The sequence below is a fragment of the Tachypleus tridentatus genome, chromosome 11 (assembly GCF_004210375.1).
Source record: "Tachypleus tridentatus isolate NWPU-2018 chromosome 11, ASM421037v1, whole genome shotgun sequence".
Classification (NCBI taxonomy): domain Eukaryota; kingdom Metazoa; phylum Arthropoda; class Merostomata; order Xiphosura; family Limulidae; genus Tachypleus; species Tachypleus tridentatus.
The window spans coordinates 48,398,197-48,410,796 of record NC_134835.1 but is presented as its reverse complement, the minus strand read 5'-3'; the positions used below and the strand labels follow the sequence as shown (position 1 = coordinate 48,410,796).

Below are 12,600 nucleotides of genomic sequence, written 5' to 3'. Positions count from 1 at the left end.
ACTAAAATTCATCTCCGAGAAACAGTATAATAGTGTGTGTTGTTTTGAAAAAAGTTAAATCCACAACATGTATTAATAAATGTTATAAATTACGTGTGTCTCTCAATCACAACAATAGTTGATCGAATGTAAACGTTTGACTGCACAGGATACAAGTAAAAGTTGTCCATATTCAACTTCATTATAAATCGTCTTATATTTTCTTCACTTCGAATGATTACATGTACAGATTAATAATAAAAGGAATTTGATGGTTTCACATTGTTCGTCTTATATTTTGTTCACGCAATATGATTACATCTACTAATGATAAAGTGATAAGACGAAATAAAAGCTTACTGCACTGATAATATTCAACAGTTTTACCAGTTAGTCAGAAACATCAAAAAGTTAATTGTTTACCATGTAATTCATTTCTGTCTTTTTTAACGTTTTATGTTCAACATATTTTTATGCTGTAAACGCATATGAAATTTTGTTCCGTGTCAAAATTAAGGTTATATTTGGCGTATCTACTATTAATTATGAAAACGTTAAACGAACCTTATGCAATAAGAAATGAATGAAAAAAAATAAATTTGTCATGTATTTATTGAAACTTCTTTAATTATTTGTAAAATTAAAATAACAAAAATCATCAAGTAAATTTTAAACTTAGAAAACATATATGAAATTTAAATCAAAAACCACACGTAGCTTCGACTTTAGCAAGGAAAGAAAGTAGCCTCTTTGAAAGTTCACTGTTACCATCCATGACTACAGAAGAAAACAAACAAACAGCAATTAAAAATAATGTCTTATAAAACATCATAAGATATAATTTGTATTGCTTCTCATAATATTCTTAATTAAGTTTAATAATTCAGTACTGTCACATCTAGTAACAATGAATATAACACCATGAGTTATAACTTTGGTTCACATGGTCCACAAATCCACATGTTTTACATCAAGTTACCTAACTTAAAGAACTTCTGTAAGTAAACTAAATGGAGAAGACGATTAGTAATGGTGAACAACTTTACATACTTATACAACTATAATTAACAACAATATTTCAACGTGGATTTCGAACGTTGTCAAATACTTGATTTCATTATTAACTTTTACGGACTTTGAATCCTTAAAACAGAATGTTAGTAGCAAGTCTTAGCTCCAGTGGCTTATGTTTAATTAACTAACATGATTCTCGGCAATCTCTCACACTTTGTTTTACTTTTTAAATCAGTCAACATCGTTTTTGTTTTTTCGTGATCACTTTTATTCAGTTGTAATATCATATATTTTTGTCTACCTTAACATTGTAAATAGTTTACTTGTATGTACTGTAACACAACTTTCTCAACGATTAAATTATTTAATTAATTATTCTTGTTTTTCTTAATAATAATGGCTTATTTATACTAGTTCAACTGTGGTATATATGATTATTATAGTATTTAAAAAACACTAGAAATGGTAACCATTGACCACTGATTAACAAGTTCTATAACAGTTCAACTGTGGTATATATGATTATTATAGTATTTAAAAACACTAGAAATGTTAACCATTGACCACTGATTAACAAGTTCTATAACTTATAATTCTGTATGATAAACAGTTAATATTTAGGATGGTTTAATTTAATTCTTGATTAAATATTTTGTTGTTTGATTTAAATTTACCTGTGTCTGTTATTGTGTTTGTTATGATATTAAAGTGAATTATGTAATATGTTTACTTAACACGACAGTTCATTACATGTTGTTTACTCCAAGTTTTATTTTTCAAAATGTGTCCTGACTAAGCATGTTATAATGCATCGATACTCGATATCTAATAGAGATTAATACTTATAAATTGTCCTTTTGCCGAGCACAACTGGACATCGAGAGATTCTCAATGTTTTCAAAATTTGATTGCTTTCTTACCCTATCTGGTGAACACCGGTTATCTGGTAAAGTTAATATGAAGTTTACTGCCTTATTTCGAGCCTATTTTAACAGAGGTTTATTATTTGTAGTCCCATGCAGGTTTGAATTCTAACAACGTTTTAGCTACACACTTACCCACAAGATCTACAAGAACCACCTCCACGTCGATATCCTCCACCACCTCTTCTGAACCCTTTAAATCCTCCTCCTCCTGCGCCAAAACCTCCTCCAAATCCACCACCTCCACCATATCCACCGCCTGCTCCATAACCTCCACCAAAGCCTGCTCCTCCGCCATAACCACCACCACCGCCTGCTCCAAAACCTCCACCAAAACCACCACCTTTACCGAAACCACCTCCATATCTTCCCCCTCCTCCATGTGAGCCATATCCATCGTATCCGCCAAATCCAGAACTCAAATGGCTGCCCCCTCCATGCCCTCCACTACTTTTCCATGATCGGACATTATCGAGTAACAATAAAAGAGCAAAAACACCTACCAGACTTTTCACAGCTTTCTTCATAGTACTGGTTGGGCCTGATCTCACCTGAACAGTTAATAAAAATTTATATTTTGACTTGTATACTAATGTTAGGCTAGAAGTCGCTCACTGTTGTTTATATTTGACTTTTATAACAAAGGTGAAACGTTATGTTATATTAAGACATTTTGAAAACTAACTAAGAAAGCTCAAGTTCAAGTTCCTCATAAAATATTGTGGTCAAACGACTTAAAATGTAATTATATATATTTATGTTTGTATCGATATTGTATTTCAATTTTAATATAAATGAGAGAAAAGACAATATAATTTCTTCAAAACAAACAGATAACGTAAGCTATTGCCAGAGTTTAGTAAATACATTTTTGGGTATCATTTAGCAATAAGAAACATAGTATAAAAACCATTAAAATAGTATCAATTATTTTCTGAGAAAAATTAATTAAATCTGATTTATGAGTTGTTTGATAACAGCAGAGACTATCGATATTCATTGTGACAGAAACGAGTGGAAGTTATTGAAATGGTACTTTCACAAACGTTACCGAAATAATAGTATACGTCTACTTACCTAAACAAATTGATTATGCGAGCTGTGCAATAAATAAACTCGAAGATGAGATGTAAATGGGACAACAGTGATCTAAACGTCCTGACTAGAAACTATTTATAGTGTTTTAACGTATCACAGACAGTCTTAAGTCACGTGCTTGGATTTTCCTTTCTTATAAAATTATGCACGAGTTCATAAGAAAGGAAAATTGGGTCTTCCCCAACTTTCACTATATTTTAATACTAATAAATAAAGACAAAGGACATGTTAGTCACGACTTGACAGAGAGTAACTGTATCATTAAAAAGTTAAAAATAAACCATCTACAGCTGGAGAGTAAAACCAACCTGAGTAGGGGATTTCTCACCTTTTACCGCTATGAAAGGTTTAACAGTCTGTATAACCCTGACTTTTTACTGACCCTGAAACCATCCTTTATTGTATCTTTTATTGTTGAATGTACAGAGCGTGTTCTTGTAGATTAAATTGTACATTGTGTTACAGAACCGTTGGAGATGTTTAAGTAGATATAATGAAACAAGGAAAACTACCGTATCAAATATCGTAACTCACAGTGATTTGTAGTTCCAAGTGTAGAATTTCAGTGTATCATTTTTTCCTATATAATTTAAAAATGTTTCACTGTTTTTTAACAGCCCAAAAATATAAAGTTTAAACTTATGAAATGTAACTATAATGAAAGAAAATAGATAATAACATTCTAAAAATCAGCTCATTGTGCTTTTGTATACAATTTGAAAAAAAAAGTTTAAATAATGTCATCGGTTAAAGGAAATTACAAGATATCTATGTCTATGGACTGTTCTGTTTCAAGTGTTAAATATATAAAAACTATAAAACACAAAAAATATTATCACACCCATAATGAAACTATAACAAACTATTAATCCATGTTAATACTGAAATGATTCCACAATGTTAATCTATGCTTGGAATGAAATTATTACATGTTTAACCGATAATAATACTAGAGAACTATTAAAAAGTCGCAATCTATGATAATATTTGAAGTATTACAGTGTTATAGTAGCTTTGCGCGAAATTCAAGACAAACCAATTATATACCAGGGAGTAACGAAACATTAATAACGACAAATAAGACTAGTAGCTAGTAGACTGATAGTTAAAATATTTTGTGTTCTATTTTATTGTGTTTTTTATTGACATTTAGATCTGGCATCATGTGCCTGTTAGAAAACCCAGTTAACAATGTACGAGTCACGAGATCGAATCCTTTAACTCAGCATGCTCGCTCTTTCAGCCATCAAGGCGTTATAATGTAATAGTCATTTTCAAGTTTGTTTTAATGGAATAGTTACCTTGAAGTTTCCAGTAAATGATGTTGACCAGCTTCCCTCCCTCTAGTCTATCACCTATAAATTAGGAAAGGCTAGCCAAGATAACTTGGCACAACATTCATTGAACAAACATGAAATTATCAGAGACTTCTTGAAGACCTTCAAAAGAAACTGTGTGATCTGAACACCCTTCACTTACTGATATTTCATACAAATTATGCATGCCATGCTTTTAGCTGTAACCGACTTTGCTCTAAAATTTTAATAACGGAGATTATATAGTTGATATTAAGGAGGTGAATTTTATTATTATAAGTAGTGCTCTAATGTTTCAATAATAGAGACCCAATAGATGCCCATAAAAACCAACAAATTTCACTGCAACTGGTTGTGGTCTAGTTATTTAATAAGGGAAGCTTTTTATTGTAACTGTTTGTGCCCTAATATTATAATAACGGAGGATTTATATGTGACATAAAACTTCCGTGTTTGTTCCCATGACCAAGTGAGTTCTAATCACTTACTGACTAAAATCTTATGTGAAATATACAAACCACGATGTCAAATAATAGACTAGTGGTAAGATTACGGACTTAAAATACTCAACGAATTCTTTTCAGGCTATGCTATTAAAACAAAATACAACTCACGATTTTTAAAGTCATCGGCTATCCTGTAAATAACTACTGAAACTTACCGTGTTTCAAATGATTTTCGTTATAATTATGTCTCCAAACAATTAGTAGAGCGTCGTTTTTCTTAATTATATTATAAATACGATATTATAAAAATATGACAATACAATTATGCAGTCGTAATAAACTTTAAAGTTGTTATATATTCCAAATGTCTATGCTGACAATATGAAGGAAGTGTATATGCCAATGAAACATTGCATTACCATGATTTCTCACTTTTCAGAAACAACACTAAAACATGTTTGTACTCTAACTGTACTAAAATTCACTACTGAATAATTCTAGTCTCCTTCTAATACTAGATTTCGCTCATCTTTCATTAAGTTCCTAAAAAATTTCTTTGTTTCTTTAAATTTAACACAAAGATACATAATGGGCTATTCGTACTTTAACCACAACGAGTATCAAAACCCGGTTTCCAGTGTAGTGAATCCGCAGACATACCTTTGTGCCACTGATGGACTCTTAAATTAATTCATTGCAATCGGGTAGCAAGTTCTCGATACCAACAGAACGTTGTCGCTGCGATCATTACATTTTTTTTATGTTAATGAAACACCACACAGAAATACTGCTTTCTGACACGTAGAAAATGACCGAATGTAAATATTAGCACACATGCAGTTATTATCTTTAAAGATTTTTTATAAAAAATGTAAAATAAGATTCTAATACTGATTGTACTAACGTATGAAAGGAACTATTTGTCCAAACTTTAAACAGTGTTGTATTAATCAGCTAAGAAGAAACCAAAATTTACTTTTATGCACAAGCATGTTTCATGACTCGAGTAATTTTATAAATATTATGGATTTAGGTAAATATGTGTTCAATATTAGCCAAAAATAATTATAATTTATAGACGTCTGTCGGAGATAGGACTGTAATAAAAATGTCATGTTATATTTTACACTGAATAATGCCGTTTAGCCAGATCATGGATTCTAATGTACATGTTACACCGAATAATGCCGTTCAGCCAGATCAAGAACCTAAAATATGCTGGTATACTTGTGGTTACATTTCCTTACGCATTGTTTTCAAAGATGGAAAACGAAAACAGCGTGTTTAAAAATTAGTTCTTGTTATATTAACGTAATACAACTATCCAGTAGTAATACTACACACGCACACATTGATACAAACATTTAAAACAGGATTATATATTGAAAATATATTTGGGCGAACAAGTAATTGTGTATCAAACTTGATCTCTAGTGAAGTATAAGGTATTGTGGGTAATTTTTTTATAAAACGTCACAGCCCTGAGCCTTTATTAACACAAGAATTTGAACTGATGCAGTTTTTGAATCAATGAGTTAATTCGAGCTATTTCAAAGTACATTATGACAATACTCTCAATACATTGACAAAGATATGGAAATAATGATAACTAATTTTCAAAAATATTAGTATACATTAAATTCAATTATTTTTTACAGTGCGTCTGGATGTTTCTCTCGTCGAATCACAAACAGCTTAAAATATAAGGTCTCATATGGAAATAATAGATGAGAAATGCCTCATGATTTGGACACAGAGATATATACGTGTATTTATACAAATAACTTCTATAGTTTGTTTCTATAATTTAAACTGTATTCCTAAACAGTAAATATAAATGGCGATTAAATATATTAAGAATAAAAATTAAAGTAAAAGTAACAATGTTACTACGTGTGTGTTTGTGTGTGTACAGTTTTAATATATATGATAGGATCATTTTATTGTCTATTGGTAACATGTTTTTAATTCTTAGTTCTTTACTTTACAGTAATACGTCTAACACATCAACAGTTTGCTGTTCAAATTTTCTGATACAGTTGCATGCGTGTATTTCATATTTTGGACTATACCAATGAGCCTAATGTACCCAGCTCCACAAAACTAACGTGCATGAAAACTTTCGAATATTATAATAAAACTATAAAGGTATCAGAGTACAATACTCCAATACATATTGTGAAAGAAATACCTCAATAAGAGTTCTTCACTTAGAGCTGTCTTCATAGTTCGTTAGCAGTAAAATACATTTGCTGTTATAGAAAATGATGGGTAATTTATTATTGTTTTCTTTGTTTAGTTACTTATGTTACGATACATTTAACTGACCGTTACTGATAATGTAATGCCACCTCTGTTTTCGTACATTGTTTTATTCTGGTATTTTGTGATATATCATACCGTAGTGATTACGTTTGTTCAATTGTGAATCCAAGAATACAGGATTCGAATCCATATGTTACAATCAGAAGTTATGAAAATTGGGATTGTGAATGTGCTATAAAAACTACGCTCAAATCCCATTACTGTTCAGATAATAATAGCCTAAAAGTTGCCTAATTATTCGAAAAATAGTTACGACATTCTAAAACAAACATCTGTCTTTCTATTTTATAAGAGTTAATTGAATTTTTGCGTGTGTGTGTATGAAATATTGTAGGCTTCAGCATCTATTATTCCTTTAATTCTATTATTCAAATTTTATTCCCATTTCACATGAAAGTGTAGCGGAAGTATTGTTGAAATCTGATATTTATATATGGTAATGGTACCACATTTTTAGATACTTCTCCTACTAGGATACCTTTTAGTGTTGCTACTGTTTTTGCCCTCCAACACAAACTAGTTACTTTTGGCCAAGTTTTGTTTGTTTGTTTTGAATTTTGCGCAAAGCTAGCCGTCCCTACTTTAGCAGTGTAAGACTAAAGGGAAGGCAGCTAGTCATCACCACCCATGGCCAACTCTTGGGCTACTCTTTCACCAACGAATAGTGGGATTGACCGTCACTTTATAACGCCCCCACGGCTGAAAGGTCGAGCATGTTTGGTGCGACTTGGATTCGAACCCGCGACCCTCGGATTACGAGTCGAACGCCTTAACCTACCTGACCATGCCGGGCTTTAGCCAAGTTCCCCGAAACATTTTCATCTAGACTGCAAACCTATTTTGAATGAAAATATTTTTTAAGTAAAACTTATTTAACTTAATGTTATTTTGAATAAATTATTTCTTCGACAGAAACATCAATTACAAGTCACAAACGCAAACAGATTTCATAACTAGTTTTATTCTAATAATTCAATAGAACCACTGGTGACGACAGATGAAACAACACACGATTGCCTCATTATAGTAAAATATCCATTAGAATGTTAACTTTTGGTGTCCTGTACAATTACTAGACAATATGAATAAAGTTTGTTTGGAATAAGAACAACACCTTGAGACCGTAGGTGTTTACTCATGTTTCACTAGTAAAATATACGGATTATACAGGACAAATAAAAGAAACACACTTCCGACCTTTATTTCTATATTTTAGCAAACGCGCTTCATTGAATGGCTTCTCAATAGTGTGTGTCACTAGTTGTGAATGGCTAGTACCAATTACAGAAAGTATAACAAACATTGTTAATCATGGCCGATTAATACACAGATAGACTCTTTATCCGCTCACTAAAGTTTTATATAACTTTGTACCCTAAGAAGAATAAAACAATAATTATCCATCGACGTGAATCTACGCCCTAGTGAGAATAAATAAGTAGCTCTGTGTCCACTTACTAAAGTTTTATTTAATTCTAAACCCTACTGAGAATAAATCAGTATGTTTCGATCTTGTTACTAAAGTTTTATGTTACTCAAAGATCTGGTTGAAATAGAATGCTGTTTTCCTTTATTATGCCTTTGCTTCAGAAAAAAGCTGTTGACTTTAAGAAACTTGAACTTATATAAAAGTACAAAAATAAACGATAGGATTTATTATAATAAGGTTTAATTGGTTATATGCCTAGTATTTTCCAAACTGGGAAATAGAGGGAAACGAATATATTAAAAGTAACGAGAGTAAACGGAAAGAACTGATTCTTTCTATGGAATGTATCCAGAGATTCCACGGAAATTACCGACCATTTTAGAGAAAGTGTTAAACCAATCATTGAGCTCAGTGTTGACTAAAATATGAATGTAAATTTGAAACAAAAATAGCAGGAGTTTCCTATGTGCAGTGTAATATGACAAATATAAATAGTTATATGGAGAATAAAAATTTGCGTCTATTTACTACTGTCCACCGGTCGGTTTGATTTACTACGGTTGCTATAAAAGGTCGTCCATGGAGCCTGGCCAAAAGAAAACACTCACACACTACTTACTATTTAATGTAAAATATAAAATCGAATTGGTAAATATTTATTTGATAGAATGTTTAATGCTTTTTTAAGATCAAACGTATTGTATGCAAAAAATATATTTTGTGAACTGTGATACTACATATCTCAAGTTTCTCTGCTATAATATAATATTAAATATCCAGATTCTCCAAAACATTTTAGTGAACGAATTTATAAGCTTTAAATCATCAGCAAAATACACCTTTTGAACAAATAATTCCTGTTTGATCGTATTTCACTCACATCTAGGAATACAAAAATATTATAGTCATACTGATTCATCATTAAACTGAACAAACCTGTAGTGAACTATAGATGTTTTCTCGTTAATCTGGAAATTAAACATTTTTTTATTGATTCCCTGCAGCCCGAAACCAAAACTTAATGTAATTAAAATATACAAAATGTGTATATGATGCCAGAGAAATCAGCACGCAAGACGTTCTATTCTCCCAAGAATGTCTTCCACCCTATTTCGTTTTCAGCGTTAAACTTTTGCTGTTTCATTGGTTAATTTTTTTATTTTCATTACGATTTTCGTGTAAATGCAAGACAATATTCCAGTAGTTTCAAACCCCAGAAACTGTACAAAATCAGGCAGGTAGCATCTAATTTTGACACTCCCAAAACTATAGATGAAATGCTCTCGACACGCAATAAAAATCTTGTCATTATTGATAAAAGTTTTAGACAGTCAACGATATCAATATGAGCTGCTAAAGCTGATCGTTAGAAATTGGTTCATGGTTGAAACCGTTTGATCTTTTTGTGGTAATACAATAACTTGTAGTAACACACTTGGTTGTTTGTACATTTCAAAGGTGATTCAATATTTTATGTTTTTATCTATTTCTTGTTACTGTTGTTGTTGCTTAAGCACAAAGCTACACAATGGAATATCTGTGCTCTGCCCAATAAAAGTATCGAAATCCGGTTTCTAGCATTGTGAGTTCCAAGACATAACGCTGTGCCACTGAGGAGCACGACCATTAGATCGCTGGATATAATAGATTCATGATAGTGACTGAACAATACAATACTGTTTTGTTTCTACTTGTTTCTTTAGTGAAATGTTTTCTTGGATGAACTGGTGCTTTTCAGACATGAGAAAGTTCACAATAAAAGGATATTAAAACTAATCTAAATTAATAAAGATTACCCTATTGCTTCGTTTATAAAGATAATTTAGAAAGCATATATTTTTTTATATTTTTAATTACTTATCTGGTTATTTCGTTTTATATATTTTCTTTACAAATGTTCAAGAACTATTTTACCGCATTCTTTTAATAAATGATTATGTTTCCAATTCCTTACAAGCTGTAATATGTTAATTTTTATGAAATCGCTCTAGAAATTTTAGCTTTAGAATTTTACTTCATTTGATGTGGATAAATGTACTCAGATTATTTTTACACCTTCTTTGGTTTTTAAAACACTTCCGTATTTTGGCCATTTTTGGAATTCAGACTGTGCATAGGTATTATGGTATAATTACAAAGTTTTAAGAAAAAGTATCTATAATATCTTTCAGATTATGGTGTGCTCTCAGTCCTCAATGTATTCGGTTTTGAAAGGCATAGTGATACGTGTAAAATAATCAACAGTGTGTCACGTTGTCTTGCTAGAAACCGTTAAATAAAGGACAATTCTGAAGGTAATAGTTACTAAAATATTCAAAGAATTAATCACATACATAGGTGACGATGAAAACTATTCCCTGTGAATGGTAACTCCTATGGCAACCGATACTTGTATGGCAAGTCAAATCCATGAAGGGTCGGTTTGTGTCAAATAATTCTTCTGAAGATTGCAAGGATCTCATTCTTATTTAATTCTATTTAAAATAATAATTAGGTAAATATAGTTGTAGTAATTTCTGTAAGACCTCAATTGTGAACAGTTGTGTTTGTAATATATTTTTTAATTATTCATACTGACACTTAAGTTCTACTCCGTTATTTTACTTAACTATTGTCTTTAGAACGTTTGAAATATTTTCCATACATTATGTAGTTACACAAACACAAATTGTCAGAATCAGATTTGACTATTGTTAACTATGGGATGGGTGTACATTTTTGGTTCGAGGAAATTAAATATTTATAACCAAGGTTTATCCAGAAGCCTAGACTTTCTAAACGTAGTTTTACAGTGAAGAGGTGTCTCCCTTTTAGGCTATAAATTTGATTTTTGTAGAAAAGTAAAAAGTCTGTTTAATTGCTATATTTATGGGAAATATTAGTATATAAAAATCATATCGTCGAAATTTATTTGTTCCTTAAAACCATTAAGCTCTTAAGTAGTTATTACAATTGATGTATAATTCTACAAAACGTGCTACATCATTAACCTGTCATGTATTTTTCAAAATTTGGGTTTAATTTTGCTCACTCGACACCGAAATATTCTACTGAAATAGTCCAACTGAGAGGCCTTTCATAGGCCTAGATTTCTACCTTATATTACAGTAACTGGCTGAACTGTACCAGGTACCCATACTGTCAATGCATTGGATTTCCCAGCCTTAAACTACATTAGGAAATGTCTGCTCGTACTGTCATAGCATGGAATTTTCCAACATTAAACTATGTCTGGAAATGTCTAGCCGTATGTCAGCGATATATTACACGTTGAACTGTCTACGCTCTCTCGAGTCGCGGGAAATTTTACGATTTCAGCTGATCCACCGAGGGACTTTACTTCAATAAAATAATGACATAATTGTAAATTTTATTAAACAATGTGACATTAAAGTAAATAATTCTATCTTATAATATATCTTAATCTCTCATTTGTATCCATTCAGCCTTTAACAACTATTATCAGGTATCTTTATATTCATACTTCAAGTATACATCATGGATACCATTCTTGTTATAGAAAGCAGAACATTCTCGATAAAATAGCTTATAATCGTTAATAATTAACTACTTTATAAACCAAGACAGTAAATACTGGAAACGTTAAAACAGGTTTATATAAGAATAACAAGAAACTCAATGTTCTTTCCGTTTTCATTCTATTGTAAGGTCATTTTATTACACGAGAACTAAAAATGTATATTTTTACTTAAAGTTTAAATTTCTTGTATGATAGGTATACATTTACTGCCATCTGTGTTTGTAAATATATGTATATATTTATTCCTTTATAATAGAGTTTTAACAATTGAAAAAAGTAATAACATAAACCATCTAGTTCGAAGAAACCAACACCTTTCATAATAATATGAGAGCTTGTCATGGCCCAGTGGTTAAGGCATATGACTCGCAATATGCTGTGAAAGCGTTATATTGTGGCTATTCTATAAGAAAACACACACACGCGTTATAATGTGACATTAATTTGTTGATAAAAAATAGTTCGTAAGTTGGCGATAGTATTTGTTCGCTAGTCACCTGCTCTCTAGTTTATCACTTTAAAATTATGG

General features: G+C 31.1%; 1 protein-coding gene across 2 annotated transcripts in view; it reads right to left on the bottom strand.

Annotated features, from left to right (window-relative positions):
* Window positions 1–3,148, bottom strand: part of LOC143232110 (uncharacterized) — a 29,886-nt gene extending 26,738 nt beyond the window's left edge. The window contains exons 1-3 of one of the 2 annotated variants that reach the window (XM_076467190.1): window positions 2,994–3,127; window positions 2,052–2,467; window positions 574–756 (exon numbers count right to left, since the gene is read on the bottom strand). In XM_076467190.1, coding sequence (XP_076323305.1) covers window positions 744–756; window positions 2,052–2,443 — 405 coding nt within the window. In that variant the 5' untranslated portion in view covers window positions 2,444–2,467; window positions 2,994–3,127 and the 3' untranslated portion in view covers window positions 574–743. Of the gene's footprint in view, window positions 1–573; window positions 757–2,051; window positions 2,468–2,993 lie in introns of those variants that run through there. The other variant, XM_076467188.1, reaches the window with a different exon arrangement.
* Window positions 3,149–12,600: the final 9,452 nt, after the last annotated feature.